Consider the following 20000-nt stretch of genomic DNA (forward strand, 5'->3'; position numbering starts at 1 on the left):
AAGCCGGCCACTTCTGCTGGTGAGAACAGGACAGCCACAACACCGGGGAATACATCCCCTACTCTTATCGAATAGTGTGTGGGTTCTTTAACGTCCCACAGGAAACTTATGAACATAGAAGGTATTTGTGAGACGGGGCCTACGGTTTATAGTCCTTATCCGAGAAGACTGGAAAGTCTAACCATTTGCAGATGAATTTCAAAGGCAGCACTTTCTCCTCAGTTATTTTAAGATCCTGAGTGTTGACCGGCCGGGGTTTGAACCCGCGACCTCCCGCATGACAGCCCGATGCTCAACCAACTGAGCCACCGGTGCGCGGTGGACTTAAGACTTGGGTCACTTGGTGTTTAGTTAAGATACTTTTGAAATCCAAAGGAAAAACATAAAAATATAAGATTTCGTTTTTTGATCATAGTACGACTTTAAAGTAGAACTAATTAAGATCACGAAACTTCGCACTTAAACTCGCTTTCAAGAGGAGGCAGACATGAACTCGGAAATGGCCTATTGAATTATACGCTGGATAACATGGATCCCATTTCAACAAATTGGGCATACAAGAATAAAAACTGGCCGCTTTGATTGAAACATCGTCTCGAGTAGAAGCAGTAATTATTGAAATATTATTCTTTACTTTTTTGATTAGGCCTCATTGCCGACTATTTTCATTCATACATACCTGCGTTTTATATGTCTGGCGCTGTGGTGCTGGTAGGGGCTTGCTTCCCCTTCATGTTGTTGTGTCTCAAAGATGAGGTCCGAGACCGAAGGCGTGATCTCTACTTGGACGCAGATTACAATGTGAACACAGCAGAGATCGATGGCGTTCAGGATTGGAGAAACTCTGTCATTTGCATGGTTGAAGAAAAAGCCAACTAACCTCTTTCAAAAGAGAACTGGAAAATTCAAAAGAATAAACAACCTAACATTTCTTGGGCCACGTATTAAGCAACATTGAACTCGGTTTCCCAGTTATTGGCTCCTTGGTCGTCGAAACGAAGGAAGAGACCTTGGTTGGACCTGGGAGCGTGACCAGCTCGGTTAAAAAAGAGAAATTACAATCGTTTCTGTGAAAAACCTACACCCTCTATTTAAGTCATTGCTTTATCCACTCGGTCGAAGCTTGTGACGCAGGCGGCTTGGTATCTTTTGGGGCTGTCCGTGATAACGAGAATTTTTCATGTTAGTGTCGCGCTGAAGCTAGACCGGAGGAGGAGTTTTGGAAGGTAGGGGTGGTGGGGAGGGGCGAGGGGACTGAAAAAGAAAAAACCTTTCTGTCTCCAACACGATCTCTTCATAAAATGAAGTATTATCCTCCATTTTGATCACTCTGTCCCAGGACTTGTGGTAGCAAATAAAAAGAAAAAAAGTAAAACTAGCCCCTGGACAGGACTTGAACCCGGAGCACCCACTTTGAAGGAACTGTTGATGAGGTAGTCTAGTGGTTAAGTGAAGGGGTTATTAATCACACGTTCCCAGGTTCGAGTCCTGCTAGTCCAGACACTTGGGTTTGGCTTTTAAAAGAAATACGTTCATTTCCCATGATCCCTATCGAGCTTTCATTTTCCAAAATGAACGATAATACTTCACTTGGAAGAAATTGACAATTAAGAATTATCCTTCAATTGAGGGAGAGACCTGATTGCTGTCTCCTATCAAGAGAGGATGAGGTAAGAGAACGGATCCCCATTCTCCGTCATAGCTTCTTTTCTATATTTTTGTGTAGTTTTGCAAAGCTATTTTAAGTTGTCTTTCCCAATGCTGCACATATTTTAAATGTCATTACGTCATTACAACCGACCAATGAAGCGCCTCTCTAAAAATAACTGCGTATTGAAAATTAGATTTTGACTGGAAGAGGCCCATGTACGGGGGATCCGTTTTCTTACGTCATCCTCTCTTGCTCCTATCCAGTGTCCCATTTGAATCCACCATAAAACCACCAAACTGCCTTATACGCAACCGGAGTCAGAGCGAGGGTATTTTCTCCACTTCAAAAGAGAGATAACAAAGGAATCTAAGTTCAAGGATGCTTATTCAATATTTGGAGATTTATGGACGCCATCATCACGTGATTTAGTTACGCTATGCAGTGATTCACATATATAACATTTATAACACTTATTTTACCCAAAACACGGTAAGATCATACATTAGTATAAACGTCAGAAAGTTCATTGATCAATTTTGATGCAGTCACCTTGAAATAACTACAAAGGCAAAAACAAACGTGTTATTATCTAACGTAATCTCAGGCAGTCGAGTTGATTTTTGTATTAAAAATCAATGGATGAGATTTTTGTGATATCATATAATAAAGATCAAGTCCAGGCAAGTGGAGTCCACTTTCCGTTAATCGTCTGGATTACGTGGAGCCTTTTGCATTGAATTTTTGGACTTTAATTTATGAGGCTCACAAAGGCTTTCCACGGGTGTAAGTAGGTTTCCAATGAAAATTGTATTCAGTCGGCCAACGTTTTTTATTTTATTTTTATTTTCATAATTCGTCCAGTGCTATTGACATGCAAATATTTTAAAGGTGTCCGCGCGAAATGACTTTTATTGTTGGCTATTGTTATGCGTGCGGCTTTTATTGTTACTTTTCCTTCCATCTGTTGCGTTTAATTGAGGGCGGTGTTTAGCCGAGTAAATACGGTATTTGTTTGACATTACGCGATCTGTGATTGGGAAATTAGCGACCAGTCTTCCACAGCCCCAGGTTCCCACGACTCAATGATTTTTAGTTCGCTCTCCAGTCCAAGACGTACATTCTTAGCCTTACATAAAAGGTTGTTTCCGTTGTACACAGTGGACATGACAGTTAAAATAAACATTTTCCGGCTTTCTGAATAGTTGCCCTTAGCAAGTCCATCCTGTCACCATTTTAGAACCCGGGACCTCCTGCACGGAAATCCAGTGCGCTCTCGAATGCGCTCTCGAAACATGTCCTTGTTTGAGCTGAGCAATACTGTAAAAGACAATTGAAAAACAGCCCAATGGTCGGAGAAGGGAATAGGGATATTCAGTTGGAGGGAGTGAACGTAGAATTGCCGCGCATTACAGGGCACAAGCGGGACTGGGGCTGGCAAAGGCAAAGGCGACGGCTGCTGGAAAACGTTATTGCTGGTTTCCCGTTCAAATGTTCCAGTTAAGTTTCCATTGAAGCGATGTTTTAGGATAAAAATTCTCCCTGCAACTTTGAACTTATTCCAACCATGTTTTTCAAACGATCGATTTTTGTTTTAGTTACTGTTAGGTATTTTCTCTAAGTATTTTAGCTTATTTTCTCATCAAACTATTCCTATTCAATATATATTGTATTTTTAACCACTGGAACAGACTTACTAGCACAATTAGTTACTGCTATATTTCAGTTCAAATGTTCCAGTTAAGTTAATTACGTTCCTATTAAAGTGTTTCTTTAGGGTAGGAATGCTTATACGTTATTTTCACTATTTAGCTTATTTAGTCACCCCGCGTTTTCCACAGTACCCGGAACCCCGTACCCCGGCACCCCGCGCCCCGGCTTTTCCACCAAACCGTAACCCCCCTTTGGTCTGCATTTTATACCTGGTCTGACCAACTCGAAAATCCAACTCGAAATCATCTGGGCATTTTAAGTATAGAGTGTTTTCACATGGCATCACAGCAGCCCTGTTGGTGTTCCAAAACAAAGAAATGGCGGCCATGATGGTGTAACCAAACTAATCTTCCTGGAGGTGAACTCTATTTTTATGCAAATACTTTCTTTTGTTTCAGTAATCCAATATGGCTGCTGGTCACGAGAGTGAAATTCGAACCCATGACCTCGGCAATGCCGGTGCAATTCTCTGCCAACTGACCACTCAGCTGGGAGCATCTTAGAGGCCATGGGGATTTATCCACTAGGTAGCCAGCGGATAATGCTATTTTCTTAAAACAGATGAAATAAAAATGCGTGGTTTTGCTTAAGAAAGATTATTAAGGGATTTATTCGTCCACTGTTCAATTAGCGTTAACGGCGAAATATGAGTGCATGCTGGTTGACTGAGACCACATGCTTGTCGGCTTGTGCCTCACAACATCAGAGTGTCAAAACTTTATTGAGTAATCCAAAAACAAAAACATGCACAAAATCAAAAAGCGCCATATAGATCCAAAAAATGCACGTAGAAACAGTTCCGGAGCGATAACTTGATCATGAATACGAGCTCTTTAACACAGGTTATACTTGAGCAAGGTTGAGATCAATGATGAGGTCATCAATGTAACGAGGACCGCCCACATTCTTTCCATCTTAATTGAAGGCGAATTATTGGCTGCAATAAAAAAAAAAAAAAAAAAAAAAAGAAACTATTACATCTCTGAAAGTCTCAAACACTCCTTGCCTTTAGTACATTTTGTAATTTGTATTTGCAGGAAGTCATGAGTTCAAAACCCTCGCCTCGTGGAATGCAGAAATGTATAATTTCAAGAGCACGAATTGATTGCACTCATAAACCGGTTTTTAAACAAAAGAAACATTTCAATTTCTTCTTTTTCGGTGTCCCTAATTAGCTTGTTTTAGCTAAATACGAGGTGATTGATTGAATAATTGGTTCATTGATTGATTGATTGATCGATTGATTTACTCGGGCTAGCAGTTCAGGAGCAGATCTAGAGGTGCCCACTGACTGCTTTTTAAATTAGTACATGCAGCAGTGCTCTTTGAATTGCGAAGGCTGCTGTCTGCTCAAATACCTTCACTGAGTTGATAAACAGTTTTTGACTCTTGTACTTAATTATAGCAGACACGGCAACAGGCGAAGCAGTTACAAGTGAGTTTATATAGTTACCACTGCAATAGTCTTTTCCATATCCTTCATATCCTCTAGGGCAGACACACTCAAAGTCTCCTTCGTTATTAACGCAGTTCGCTTGGTCAGCACAGGGAAACTCTTCAGACGTGCATTCATCGATATCTACAAACAGTCCGGGGGATACTTGCGTCAATTTTCGCTGGGTATGTGCCATGGCCTCTCAGAACCCCACCCCTTTTATAGTCCATTTTATGGCAATTATAGACCCCATCTTAGACACTTTTGGGTGAATGTAATTTTAGTGACCCCATCTTAGTCCCTTACTGTTTATGCATAAAAATTACATAAAGCCTTTTAATTGTAATTTCAAAACGGAATGTAATGCGAGTATAGGAAATATTAAATCAACAGCGCTGCAGGTTTTCTGTAACAATATTTTTTGCCACGAATCTTTTCATTTTAAATTCCCTCTAAACAGAATTTTCTTACCCCATTCTAGTAACTCTGTCGGGAACTCTCTGTTGAAAATGTAATCCCATTATAGTCAAACCAGGCGTGAAAATGCCACCCCTTCTAGCGGCACAGCGGGACGAGTACGAGTTTTCCGTTTGGAGCACGAGCACTTCGAAAAAAGTCGGCCTCCAAACCTTACGCGCATGCTTAGAAGGGATAAATCGTACTCGTAGTCGTACTCGTCATTCGATATAAAGGTCTCTAATATTGTATGTGCGAAAACGTCTTCTTCAAAATGGTAAGCACCTCAGTGATAATTGCATGCACCATTAACAGTACCAGAAGCCCTATCTAGATAATTAAAAAGAGAGATTTAAACTTTTTAAACCTCATCTGGGCTCCTTTTATTGAACCAAAACGACAATTTATTTGAAACTCTTGAATTCCTAGCTGCTAATTAGAACTGCCTTTCCCAACGTTCGCCAACGTCTCGCGCCAGTCAGGAGGGTCTCAAAGGGGGAAAAGGTTTGACGGCTAATAGTTAAAACGTTTGCTTTTATACGGCTAACTCACATGAAAAACATAGAAACGTCCCTCGTTGAAAGTGAAACAATTTTTCTTCTTTTTGGGATTCTGTGTTAATTAGTAGGGTATTAGTGCACTTATTGAAAAGAACAAGTCATTGGTCATCACAATGCGACTTACATTTTCGTTAAGACCACCAACTGGGCGGTTATTTAGATTTGTTTTGTCTTGTCTGAGATAAGCCTAGCGGGAAGGAATCTTAGAGAGTACAGCAAAGGAGGTAATAACATGTGGTCGAGTGCTCTAAAGTGTCTATATATTTCGAAACACTCCCTATTCCACTTAAAAAAATAATCAAGCTTAATGCTATTAATATGTTTTTTTTTTTGACGTTTCACGGCTAACGGTTAACTCCATTGAGATACTTAGTAAGGCGGTCTTGCTGTAAGCAAAAGAAAATGAGAGGCACAACTTTGGCAGATATAAATTTAAGGAACATTTAAGTCAAAGGAGTCAAAAGGTGGTCGAAAACATTCCTGTTGGACGGAACCGAAATGCGGCCATGCCATTTGATTTCCAAACAAATTTATCGGAAACTTTTGCTTTATTTTGATCAGGGTTTGGCAAGTAGATCCAGTGCAGAACTTTGATCTTGAGTCCAATGAAAACACATGGCAACGAACAGCCCTGGGGCTAATGTATCTGCTGCTCTTTAACTCTTTATAGATAAATGGCTGCTATAATGGTTTATGAAGTGACCACCTCACTGACATCAGAGAGGTTTCCCTGCAAGCAGGCCTCTTTTCTTTTTTGCGTTCGCTGGGCTGACGAGTACCTGAAAAGACACCTCTGCTATTGGTCGAAACTCACTTTAATCCAACTGCCGTCCACAAACTTAGACGGTACTCTTAAAACCGCATGCTCCATAATATGTTTGCTGACCATGACTTAAGCCCGCTGTGTCCCGCGCATTCTCTTACAGCAATTTCGCTGTTGTTAAGGATGGTGCCTACTATTGTTATTGCGCATACGTTCTGCGCATCTCGAGATACTCGGTTTTCCTATCCGCAGAGCTTATCAATACAGGGATATTTTTGCGCGGTTCAAAACTATGTGGAGAAAGCAGAACTTAGCAAGTGTTCTTGGTATCCAAAAAGAAAATTTGGAGTAACTACGCATTTTTCAGAGATAATTACGCTTGAATTTGGAAAAGAACGCCATACAATGCTTTGTATTTTAAAGCTTTTCACAAATATTGTTGATTAATTATCTTTCAAAAATGCGTGGTTACCCCCAATTTTCTTTTTGGATTTCAATAACACTTGTTAAGATCTGCTTTTCTCGCATAGTCAGTAAACCGCGCAGAAATACCTTTGAATTAGTAGGCACCGTCCTTAAGTGAACCCACGCAACATGAAGTGTCATATGAGTATCCAGTCGCTAAGTAACCAACGCGCATGCTCAACACAGTGAGTTTCGACCCATTGCGGAGGTGTCTTTTGCGCGTACTCGTCAGCCCAGCACAGTGGATTCCTAGTTAGCGACAATTGTTCTCACTATCACACTAGACGTTAGATTACCTTCACAGGTTTTTTTTTCCTTGTTAAACTCAAATCCGTATTCACAATAGCATGTGTAATCCCCATCCTTGTTCACGCATTTGTGATAGTTGTAAGAGCCGCAGGGTTTTTCTAATGTTTTGCATTCATTGATATCTGAAAATAACGACATTAAGAGGGAATTCAAAGTCTTAAAGGCAGTTGCGCAAATCTTGAAGCTAGTTCCACAAACACACCTGTGGTCAAGTGTGGTCACACTTGACCACAGATGTATTTTTCATATCAATCTTTTTCTCGACACTCTAGCATATATTATAAACTGAATGGGTGGCAAATTCATCACAGGTGAAGATAAGGCAAGAGAGTAAATAAAGTTACACTGTTCTTTATTATGAGCTCGTTACCTTGGCACATATCTTCACCAAATCCATAGCCAACCTGATTGAAACCTGGACTACATTTGCACTCAAAGGATCCAACTGAATTTACACATGTCTGTCCAGTGTATCCACATGCCCCGAGTAGACACTCATCCACGTCTTGAACAAATGCAATCAAATAAAATGATAAGTAATAGGGTGTGTAAGAAGCTTTAACCGTCACTGATGGATGTTTCGGCGAACCATCACTTAACGATAGGGTGGCAAACTACAATTAAAACTATGGCTGTTTAGAACTCTACTAGCACGCAGACCCTATGCTTAAGATGAGGTGTGGGACGTTGCTCGATTAGTAAGAGTTTGTTTTGGGTAAATCTCTATTATTTCTGCCTATGTAACGGCGTTCTTGAACATGACAAGCGTAGGCAATAAAGCCCAGAGAACCCCTCGGGATAAAAAAGATACTGATTATTTTTTTCTTCGTTTCTGAAAAAGAAGTTTTATTATGGCTTTAAGCTATATAAGGATTGCCTCACTCGATAAGAGCCCAAAAGGATTCGGGCTTTCAAGAAAGAAATTAAAAACATTGGGTGGTCTTTCCCGCGAAAAAAAATACCTAAGTGAACTGAAGCAGTTTCACAATTTGTTAGTATTTTGTGTTTTTGCACTCCCGCACTTACCTGAGCAATTCTTGAACGGATCTTTTCCATCAAACCCATTTTTGCATCGGCAGCCGAATGATCCTTTGAAGTTACTGCAGATGGCGTTTGCGGGACAAATTGTTTTTTTAGCGCATTCATCTATGTCTTAATTAAAATGAGAAAGATCTGTGAGTCAAATTGGAACTGAAAAGGTATCTTGCAGAAACTGCGCTCGTCCTTGTCTTGAATGATATCGATCTACCCTAATATTGGTACTGGATCACGATTCAAGGACGATACCTTTAACATTAATTCAGTCTCTTCTTCCAACGATGTTACTGCGATATTTCATAATTCTGAGGAATCTCACCTTCAAGGGCTAAGCGCCAAACTGCGTTTTGACTTCCGATCAATCAAATTTCCGAACATAGCCGGAGAGATCGACTTCACCTCCGGAAACGGTAAATTGGAGTTTTCGTTTAGTTCACAGCTCGAATACCATTATGATATGTTTTTAGAAATTCTTCAGATTCGTACAGATTCCATCGCTTTCAATCGGTATCGAGTTCGAATGTATAAATGTGGGAAGATGCTCATTGGTGGATTATGTCACGCATCAATTGATTTCGTCATCTGCGGTTGGTCGATGGAAGCCAAAACGCAGTTTGGCCGTTGGCAAATGAAGATGAATTCTGCAGAATTACGAAAAATGCAGTAACAAAGGAAAATTGATAATTGAATGCGTCTGAATAATTGGACCCGGATCTCTCAATTCTCCTTTTGCTGGTTTTTACAAAAAATTTTTTTGGGGTGCCTTTTTGACTGAACTTAATATAACTGATAAAGTGTTTAAACAAAGTTTGGTCGTAAAAGGAAAATCATCCAGAACAAGAGGGAATCCTCTCTTGTTCAGAATGAAATCGTAAAGCAGCTCAGTAGGCCATTTACAACAAACTGGTCACATGACTGATAACTGGTGAACTTGAAGCTCGGACTTTATAAATTCCAGAAATGGAAAAATCATTTTTGGCGCGACCAGAATAAAAATTTTCAGGGAAATACTACTTAAGATAGAGATTTTATAAGCGTTTAAAGTGGTACTATGATCAAAAAATCATTTCCTTTTTTCCTTCAGATTTTGAAAGCGTGTTCGCTTAACACCTTACTTGCAAAATTTTGAGCTTTGAGTTTTATCCAAAGGCTGTTTATTTTGAGTGTAAGTATTGGACGGTCCGCCATTGCTCACGTTCAAAACTGACCGATTGGACCTCAGAGGGTTGGATCTAGAGAAAATAACGTCATTTACTCACTCGCTTAAAATTTCAGCGTGTAAACGCAATTTATTATATATGCAAAACATAGGTTTAAAAGTCTGAAAGCCCGAAACTCCCGAGCTGCATATTAATTCAGTAGCGTACACACGAATTGCATTCTTAAACTAGTGAGTCTTTGACGTCATTTTCTCCTTGACCCAGCTCTCTCAAGATTTTAAAATTAGTAATGGCGGACCAATAAATAAGAAAATTCCAGTTAAAATAAACAGGTGTCTTTTCAAAATCAGAGCTTAAAACGTGCGTAAGTTAGTGTTTAGTTAACATAGTTTTGAAATCCAAAGAAAAAAGAGAATTGTTTTTTTTTCAGTCGTAGTACCACTTTAAACACTTGAAAATTCCACACGTTTCTTTTCCAACGAAAAGCTCTTGCACTCCAGTCCAGTGTAATTTTTGATAATTACACTCCACAAAGAGCCCAGATTCATAATTTTACCATGAGTCAAGTAAGCGAGAATTAATTTGCGAGGGTGGAAATCTTTAGACATACAAGGATTTGTATGAAAATCATTGACGCGTGACTGAGTGGCACAGCATCCTTTTCCCACACAAATCCTTATAAATTCTTTCAACTGTAACATCATCAGTTTAAACGATATACTTATGAAAATCGGCATGGTAGCATATTTTGAGCTGTTCTTTTTTTTTCTGGCCATATAATTTCACGAAACCAGCAGAATCATCGTGTTTATGACAAAAAGGTCACGAGACAAATTGTTGCAAAAGGCCTATTTAATGGAACTGCAGTTCATGATCATTAACGCTTGCAAAACTTACGATGATTGTGTAACCCCGACGAATGAAGACCATTCTAATTAATATTTTAAGGACGTAAATTTATATGCACTTAACAAACAAGAAATCTAATCAGCTGATGGAATCAAGTAAACCTCGTTCGCATGTAACGACATTCATGAACACAGAATAAAGCACTCGTGAACATCCAAAGAAAAAGGTGTTGGAGCATAGAGAGCTGGCTGGCAACATATAACGCTTATTATAGAACTGCTTCGTGGCAGCCATACCACCTTTACATGTAAATCCGTCTCCACTGAAACCATCTTTGCAACCACATTCATACGAACCAGGATTGTTGATACATTCGGCATCTTTGGAGCAGTTATTGCTACTGTCTGTCGAACATTCATCAAAATCTAAAACGTGAAAAAAGTCCTTCATTTAACAGCTTTTCCTTTAAAGGGAACCTCTACTAAAACAACAAAATAGCTTTAAATCACAGAACATAATGTTTACAATTAAAAGTGTTCCAACTTTTTCCACTGAAAGCGTTTGTATCCGAAAAAATGTGTTTTAAAACGCTTGTTTTGGCTTTCAAATTTCCAGGGGGCCACCATCTTGAATAATTGTGACGTGTCTCAGAACAAAGGGCAACCACGACACGTCACAAATATTCAAGATGGCGGCCCCCGTGAAATTTGAAAGCCCAAAGAAGCGTTTTTGAAATTCACTTTTTTCGGATACGAAATAAACGCAAAACATACTTTGTAGTGTAGTAATAAATCTCTGAGTGAGTGAGTGAGAGAGTGAGTGAGTGAGTGAGTGAGTGAGTGAGTGAAGCTATTGATTAGTCTCTCCCCTCGGGGCTCTTCAGGACTAATGTATAATGTTTTTTAGGGGATATTAGCCAGACTGCTTATTACACAGTTTACAATTTATTTTGGGAAGTGAAAGATGCCCCGTCCAGATAAGGTCAGACCACAACACCGGGGGCTACGTCCCCTACTCTTATCGAATAGTGAGTGGGTTCTTTAACGTCCCATACTATTTAATTTCCAACGAGATGCTTCCGTGAAGCATACACTGGGTTGCCTGTGGTACGTTTTACAGAAAATCAGAATGCACTGAATTTTGTGGTATTGAGCTACAGAATTACAGTCTCTGAAGAAGAATAAATAAAAGAGAAGCGAGAAACATTGGCTTCTGGGCTGACATGTTGATAATTTTCAAGTTCCCTCACAATTTCTTTTCACCACAAGTTTAAGCGTGCCCTCTGAACATCTGACAGCTTTGTAATACCATAGTTCACTGAAGTTAATCCCCCTGTCCGGCGGGCTTAGTAAATGAATAGGAGACCAAAACAATATACCCTCATAAAACAGGAGCATCGGACCGAAATACTATTAACGCTAACAAATGCGAACTTAGCAAGGTACAGATTTTGTTAGCTTGCTTTATGCAAAACAATAACATCATTCCAAAAGCTTATTCTACGCAAAAAGTAGGTTCCGGAGGTAATGAAGGAGCGAGGATGGCATAGTCGGTTAGTGCGTGGCCTTGGTGCAAGAGGTTCTGAGTTCGATTCCCGGATCTAACATCCTTGTTTCCACTTCTTTCCGTTCTGTGTAGCTTAAGTAGCTTTAAATACCCGTCAAACGGAGCACTGATGGAGAGGGGGGAGTAAAATCAGCGCAGCGTCGACCTCAGGCTTGTCAGTTGAATTACTGTTACGAGTTATCGACGTTAAATATGGTTGCTTTACTTTGCTTTATAATTTTGAGAGTGGAAATCAAGATTACGCTGCAGACGGCAAATACAAACTCACGATTTTTTAATAAGTTAACACACCAGAAAGACGCTAACCTCATTTTGACAAGAAAATGCTTTACTATCGCCATAAAAACTACCCAGTTAAGCTCGCATATCATAAAACATGATGAATTCATAAAGGCCACCTTTTCCAGCGAACAATTTTTTGAAACAAACAACATATTTGCTATTAGAGGCAAAAACCCCCTCTATTTCATTACGAGCGTGAAGAGAAGAACCTCAATATGCGCAATATTGCAACAAACTAAATTTCAGGATCAAAACGTTTACACGAAGAACCTTTTCCTTGAATAATGAAGCACAAAATACACGACAAGCTTTCTTTCAAATAATTCTTGGCTGTCACATTTCCATTTTTTTTTTACGTAAAGACTGTGCAGAGTTGATCACAGATCCACTTAAGGTGTTCGATTCGTTCTCTGTCTTTGTTGAACCCATAAGTTACCGGAGAATTTTCCATTTGGTTTCAGTGTTCTACATAACAGCACACTTGGTTAAATATTGTTTTAGAAATACAGCTCACTTTGATTTCGGCTAGACGGGCGATAGATTGTTGTCGAAGTCCATTACTCGTCGCTTTTGAGATTTCAGGTGTTGGTTTTTCACCGCCTGCCTAGTTTATCCAACTGACTTTCCATTATTGAGCTCCATAAGGGTATATTTTGTTTAAGGATCCACTAAAACGCCATTCGCGCTACATGACTTTCGACGCCATTGCAGGCAAAGCTATTGATTCCCCTGTGTCCACCAGAGAAATATACACATTTCCCACTACCCTCTCGATCCTAAGAAAAAACGCACAGAATGCTCTATGCACAAAGACACCACTTACCAGGGGAGTGACAGGCAAGACTTTTACCGACAAACAAATCCCACCCACTTTCCGACTGGGATTGCCATACTAGCAACCCAGTAACAAGGGTTATGAGACGGGACCTCCGGTTTACAGTCCATATCCGAGAAGACTTGAAATTCTAACCATTTGCAGATGTAATTACAAATGCAGCACATTCTCCTCACTTATTTTAAGACCCTGAGTGTTGGTCCTGCCGGAGTCGAACTCACGACCTCCCGCATGACAACACGACGCTCAACCAACTTAGCCACCGGTGCTCGATGTCTCTTATAATATTATCGTTATATTATTAAAAGCAACCCGCGAAAAATTCGGCGCCTACCAATTATTTCAAAATGGAGCAAGATGTGTGTATTTTCAGTATATATATTTGCGTAGTGGTCATCACCCCCGACTAGTGATCAGGGGGACCTGGGTTCAAATCCCGCTCAGGGCAATTACAGTTTTCCCCAGAAGTTGTCCAGTATTGAGTTTCCCATAACGTTCTCTCAATTTCTCCTCAACTTGGACTGTGAATCCATTTGCGATCCTCCTGGGGGTGATGCGTTGTTGGCTCAAGGGATTTAATTAACTGACTATATATACATATTTATATATATAATTTACTTTCTGAAAGTTAAAAGGTTCCTTACCAATGCAGTTGGTGGAATTACCGGTATAACCAGCTATGCAGAGGCAAGCGTACGACTCTTTTCCGTCGGCATTCTTTGTTGTGCTACATTTTGCCCTTGAGTAATCACAATCTGGCTTTTCTTTCATGCATTTAGTCTTAGCTATAAAAACACAAAGAATATATACAGTACATAAAGGAACCCATTAGGTGACGGAGGAAGCAAGGCGTGGCGTAGCGTTGTGGTCAGGAGGGGGGGGGGGGGGTTGAATTATATTATATTGGAATTGAACTGAGGAATGACTGATTGCTGTGAGCTTGGAGAGAAGAATGGCGTCACTGCTTTCTAAGTAATTGCGGGAGTCTTTTTTGTTTTCAAATATTGAGTGGCCGTATTAGCCTTCGGTCGTCATTTTCCAATCAAAAGCTCTTAAAATATGATATTATCACTGAATATATAAATTGCAAAACATAATCAGCTATCTCACAAATCTGGAGTCCGCAAAGGCAATCTTTAAGGGAACCTAAACAAGGATTTTTCTTCCAGCGAATTTTTTATCTTAAGTCGAAGATCTACAAATAAATAAAGCTCTTGCGTTTGAATGGAGAAGCTAGCAATGATACTGATAGCCTGCGACCCAGCTCATCATTGACATTACTTGGCGCTATTTGAGTTCAACCCTCTCCATTCAAGAGCAAAGCGAACGCGGACATTGCTTATAATAGCAACAAAGCGTCTGTTCGCGGCGTCAATACTCACCAGTGCATTTTTTGTTCGGTTTTCCAAAGAAGCCAGGTTTGCATGAGCAGGAAAAACTTCCACGGTTATCAGTACAGATGGCATGTTTGGCACAGTTGTGCGCTCCGGCCTTGCACTCGTCAATATTTGCACAGGTATTGCCATCCCCTGTGAAACCTTTTCGGCAAACACATTTAAACGATCCATTTGTGTTAATGCACTCGATGCCATCTTTTTTAAAACCGCAATCGTTCTGGTTGTTGGTGCATTCGTCTACGTCCTCACAGGAAAATCCATCCCCTACAAAGCCATTGTTGCAGCCGCAATCGTAGCTTTTCTCAGTGTTTATGCAAGTGGCCCATTTGTGGCATTTGTGAATACCAAGCTCACATTCATCGGCAAGCGTACAGTTTTTTATCCCATCTCCTACATAACCCTCCTTGCACTCGCATTTGTAGCCACCAATAAAGTCCACGCACTGACCGAGTAATGAATGGCACTTATTTCGGATCTGCAACAATCCAATTACAAGAGGAACAATCTTGACACGTGCATCGGATAAAGATGCCGGGCTTTAATAAAAGGCAATTTTTTAACCAGAATAATTTTCTTACAGGATTTTATGTTTTAAATTAGAAGTACAATACATAAAAAAAACGAGATAGCTGGTAAAAGGATCCGGGAAATACCCGGAGTGGGAGAAATAAGTCAATTTATTATATGGCTTGTGTTTGTTGCCGATATAACGCGTGCTCCGATTAATTGTGACTGGATTGTAGGGCATTATTCTCCCGTAATGCCAACGGGCCGATTACGGGCTTGCAAAAAACAAAGCAAAAGGTAATTAAAAAGCCATAAACTAGCTCGAGCCGTACTGGGGAATATTGGCCCTCGGTCGTTTTTGTACGGACTTCGCTGCGCTCGGTCCGTACTGCCACGACCTCGGGCCAATATTCCGCGGTACGGCCGTCGCGCTCGGTTAGTAAGAAGTTACTATTCAATTGTAATACACCACGTTAAAAAAAAAAATTCGGCTGATGACACGACCACGGCAGCGAAAAGGGAAGCCTTGTAGCCGAAAGACAGTAGTGACTATCGCCTCTGTGCGGCGACGCCGGTGCAACGCTCTACTGTAGCAGCGTTATGACGTCATCCGCTTGGCAGTAGGAGCTAATTTGTTGGGTTTAATGACATGTGTTTTATTTATTATAGTTCACTAACTATAAACAACATCATCATGCAAAGGCAGACCATCTAAAAAAAAATCTGTCTGTGGTTATACATGCCACATGTCCACGATTCTATTAAAGAAACTGCTTTTAAAAAGTAGTAGTTCTGGCAAAGTTCTTCTTGAATCAGTGGAAGTTCATCCCTTCCCCTAAGGTGGTACCTATCAGAATCAATATAAAATTGAATATATGTGGATATGTCTATACTTATATCCCCGTTAAGAACTTTATACAGGAATAAAACATCCAGCAAAAAGCGTCTGTCCTCCAAAGACATCAATTTCAATTGTTTTCTGCGCGTAGCCTAGTCCTCATCTGTCCTCAGAATAAACTTAGTGGCTCTCCTCCGAATTTTTCTAACTTGTTGATATTCCTAGCAGTTTGAGGTGACCATACGACAGTACAATACTCAAGTTGGGATCTTACCAATGCACACTCAGCAGAACAATGTTCTCAGGGTAGTGATATCCTTCACATCCTTACATTTCCTTCAAGTGAAGCTGTGATCCTCACAGTTATGAACGAAATTTTTGCAATTGCGTAAAGAAGCCTGAAAATTTCGGGACTTCAACGGGATTTGAACCCGTGACCTCGCGATACCGGTGCGACGCTCTAACCAACTGAGCTATGAAGCCACTGACGTTGGGAGCTGGTTATTTGTGGGTTCTAATGGTCCCGTGAGGAATGATTCAATGATGAAATGATATATGAAGTGGATCATATATGAACTGCGGATATGAAATCAAATAAAGCCCTGATTCTCGCAGTTATGAACGCAATTTTTGCAATTGCGTAAAGAAGCCTGAAAAAATCAGGACTTCTACGGGGTATATCACAAAGAAAAAAAAGAAAAGTGGCCCAAGCAATAAACTCTGAGGTACTCCAAATGGAATACAATGCAGACCAGGTTGAGCTTTTTCCATATATGACCACCCTCTGATCTTCATTGGTTAAGTAATCTTTACACCAATTCAACAGAGTTCCAGAGATGTCGAAATTACACAGTTTCTGCAAAAGTGTGTCATACGAAACTCTTTCGAAAGCCTTAGCAAAATCTGAGAACACATAATCTACCTGTAATCCATCATCCAAGGCCTTAAACCAGTGATGATGTGATAAAACAAGCTGGGTTACACATGAACGACCTCTCACAAATCCATGTTGCCAGTGTGATAGATAGGGAGGCACATGACACATGAGAATAGTTTATGTGGCATTATGTACAATCTTCTCTTGACATTTATTTGGGATGGATAACAGAGAGACGGATCCATAATTCTCAACCACATCCTTTGCATCAGATTTAAACACTGGAGTGATATTGGTCTTTTTCGCACAAAGAGGGAACTCTGCTAGATCCAAAAGACAGGTTAAATACATGTAATAAATTTAATGGATAAGATAACCCCTCTGCACACTCCCTAAGAATCCTTGCTGGAATACCATCCACTCCAGTAGCCTTGTTGACATCCAGCTTACTGAGAATATCCTTAACTTCATTGTGAGATGCTGAAATTTCCATCAGCTGTTCAGGATATACTACGTCACTATGCAGTCCCACAGAGTCGGAGGTTTTTGAAGGAAAAACAGTGCTACAAAACTCATTAAACAAAGAGGCTTTCTCTGAGGGATCCTTTGCGGACATTGCCTTACGTCTGTATGTAATAACTTCAGGTAATTATTTTTGTCTTGGACTTGGGAAAGTGAAAAGCCAATTTTTTTTTGGATTCGCGGTCTTCAGCTTATGGCAATTGAAGCAATTGTCAATTGACTCCCAAGTGGTTCCCCTCTGACGAGTAAAATCCTCTGGCGTTAGACAGAGTAAAATACTAAGTAAGGCCGGTTCATGGGTGAAAGGGTTAAATTGCCTATTTAAATGGGACGATTACTTCTATCTTCCCTCTATAAGGCGTACTTCAACATAAGACAGTTACTGAAGTCAAAGAGAATTCAAATTAATCATATGGAAAACATTTATTTGAACCGTGGAAAGAAAAAAAATAATCTTATATCATTCCAAGTATAAGCGTTTCTTAAGTAGTAACGAAAGAACGAGCCAGTTAAGTTGAAAGCTATAAGAGCACTGCACAAGTATCACAGAAATCACGAGTTCCATTTCCGGCTTCTCTTTCGCTACTGCTTTCGTAACTTCGATAGCTGCGATGATCTAAGTCTTAAGAAGTTGCTGAATGTGACTAAAACCTACCGATGGATCACTGCACTCCAGTATTTCTTGGCAGTCTCGGCCATTACCACTAAAACCTTTTTTGCATGTACAGGTGTAAGAGCCTACTGAGTTTTCGCAATCTGCATATGAACTACAGTGATGAGTCTTTATACTGCATTCATCCACATCCTTGCAATCCTTATACGAATGTTGAGCATCAAGATATCCTTGCTTGCAATAGCATATAAACGATCCAGGTTTATTTTGGCAACTCGTGTTTGGGTAATTTTTGCAGTTTTTCTGGAATGTTGAAAGCAAAAATTGTTAAACGTCACTAAAAAAAATGCTTTGTTGACCACAACTAAACGTTACGTGGTTCAGTGGCACATCGATGTCTCCCGAGGGGTCTTGGAGGAGTCGACAAAGCCTCAAGGAGCCTTCCTCGGTTATCAAAATTCTCAGTCTTTCTTGAAAACGGACACGTTTTATGTCGAGAAATTTCACAGTAACTTTTCTTTTAGTTATCTTGACAATCAGCATGATCAAACAAGTAGATGGTAATTTTGTAAACGGGAACGGGCCTGTGCTTTGCAGAGAGAGCAAAACTTCATTGGCTAGAACGCATCTATTTTGATCAGCGATTTTTTCATCTACCGAGTTGGGAAATTGCAACCACTGGGGACAAGAGAAAAGTGGGCAAGAGCTGGTCATCAGTGTTGTTATTGTGAAAAAAAAAAAAAAAAAAAAAAATTGACGGTTGCTAATTTGAATTTTAATGTATGCATACTGACACCATGTGCATATTAATGTATGCACACTGACACACTGACAAATTTCGTTTCAAATTTAAGTTTAAATAGCTTATTCTGTTGTACTTTTACTTTAGTGTGTAACCGTCGGCGAGTGATGAGAAGGGTTGTTCTACGTTGCGAAAAATTAAAGTCAGATTATATTGTAGAAAGGCGTAAAATATTACTGTTATATGTATTTTTAAAAAATGCCGTTTTTCTGTCTGTTTTTTTCTCTGTCTGTAAGTCGCCGAAAAATTAAAAAATAATTATCAATTGTGAAATGAAATGCAAGAATGAAATAATTGACAATGGCACTGGACTCTGCACTCTCACAGTGCGTCTCTTCACCCAGGCGCTTCAGTTAAATGTGTAACAGGAAATTTAATGCCGGGGGCAACCCTGCGATGGACTAGCATCCCATCCAGGGGGGAGTAGAAATACTCCTAGTGGCTTCGTGCAAAGTTACCAGAGATAAGCGCCGGCCTGATGGGCCACTAGGCTCGTAGCAGACTTTACCTTTTACATTGAATTGTAAAATGAAACGCGAGAATGAAATATGTGACAATGTTAAGAATGTTACCGGATCAGCACATTCATCTATATCGGTGCAGCTGTCGGGGCTGTCATTCTGAAATCCCTCTCCGCATTGACACTTGTAACTTCCAATCGTATTTCTACACTTAAAGTTCTTTCCGCAAACGTTTTTCTCACACTCATTCTCATCATTGCATGTTAATGGTTTAGTACTGACTTTCGTTGTTCCCTTGGGACAATAACAGTAGTACGACTTCTCGGTATTTTTACATTCCGCGGGGAATTGACAAGATGCCATTCCTGTTTCGCATTCGTTCTCATCTAGAACACAAACAGAATTGCATGTTCATGACAGTCACAATATTGAAGTTTTTCATTGATTAATTAACCGAATATCATGAATGTAGGAAAGAGAGACAAGGGACGACGAGCAACAGCAACAAAAAAAAAAAAAAAAAAAAAAAAAATATATATATATATATATATTTACGCTGATGGTAATGGCGATGAAGTTGACGATGATGATAATATCAACGACGATGATCAAGGTGATGACTACAACGAAGACGATGATGATGCTAACGACAACGACGGCGCTAACGGTGACGATGCTGATGATGTGATGATGATTGATGAAGACGATGATGATAATAAAAACGACGATGATTACGACAATAATGATGAAGATGTTATGTTAACGTCGACGTCGACGATGATGACTAGAAAGTTTAAGAAACGACGACGGCTACGACTACGACAACGCCACAAAACAGTAATACCATTGGTTAAAAGAGCACATATAGTCGTGCTGCACGTGCAGAACGGATTTTAGCAAGCAT

At 40.0% G+C, this 20000-nt stretch overlaps 3 protein-coding genes across 3 annotated transcripts in view; 1 reads left to right on the forward strand and 2 right to left on the reverse strand.

The window, feature by feature from the left end:
• Window positions 1-1351, forward strand: part of LOC138051576 (monocarboxylate transporter 8-like) — a 10421-nt gene extending 9070 nt beyond the window's left edge. Inside the window, exon 4 of the mRNA XM_068897807.1 lies at window positions 647-1351. Within this exon, the coding sequence (XP_068753908.1) occupies window positions 647-879 (233 nt within the window). The 3' untranslated portion in view covers window positions 880-1351. The remainder of the gene's footprint in view (window positions 1-646) is intronic.
• Window positions 1352-7289: 5938 nt separating this feature from the next.
• On the reverse strand, window positions 7290-13850 carry LOC138053252 (fibulin-1-like). Its single transcript, XM_068899909.1, has 5 exons — window positions 13724-13850; window positions 10693-10821; window positions 8376-8501; window positions 7720-7854; window positions 7290-7471 (listed from the first exon to the last, which is right to left on the reverse strand). The coding sequence occupies exons 1-5, from the start codon at window positions 13848-13850 to the stop codon at window positions 7290-7292; spliced, it is 699 nt and encodes a 232-aa protein (XP_068756010.1).
• A 600-nt stretch (window positions 13851-14450) lies between these two features.
• The window catches only part of LOC138053253 (fibulin-1-like), a 5982-nt gene continuing 432 nt past the window's right edge, over window positions 14451-20000 (reverse strand). Inside the window, exons 2-4 of the mRNA XM_068899910.1 lie at window positions 19208-19482; window positions 17876-18136; window positions 14451-14951 (exon numbers count right to left, since the gene is read on the reverse strand). Coding sequence (XP_068756011.1) covers window positions 14451-14951; window positions 17876-18136; window positions 19208-19482 — 1037 coding nt within the window. The remainder of the gene's footprint in view (window positions 14952-17875; window positions 18137-19207; window positions 19483-20000) is intronic.

The sequence above is a fragment of the Montipora capricornis genome, chromosome 6 (assembly GCF_036669925.1).
Source record: "Montipora capricornis isolate CH-2021 chromosome 6, ASM3666992v2, whole genome shotgun sequence".
Taxonomy (NCBI): domain Eukaryota; kingdom Metazoa; phylum Cnidaria; class Anthozoa; order Scleractinia; family Acroporidae; genus Montipora; species Montipora capricornis.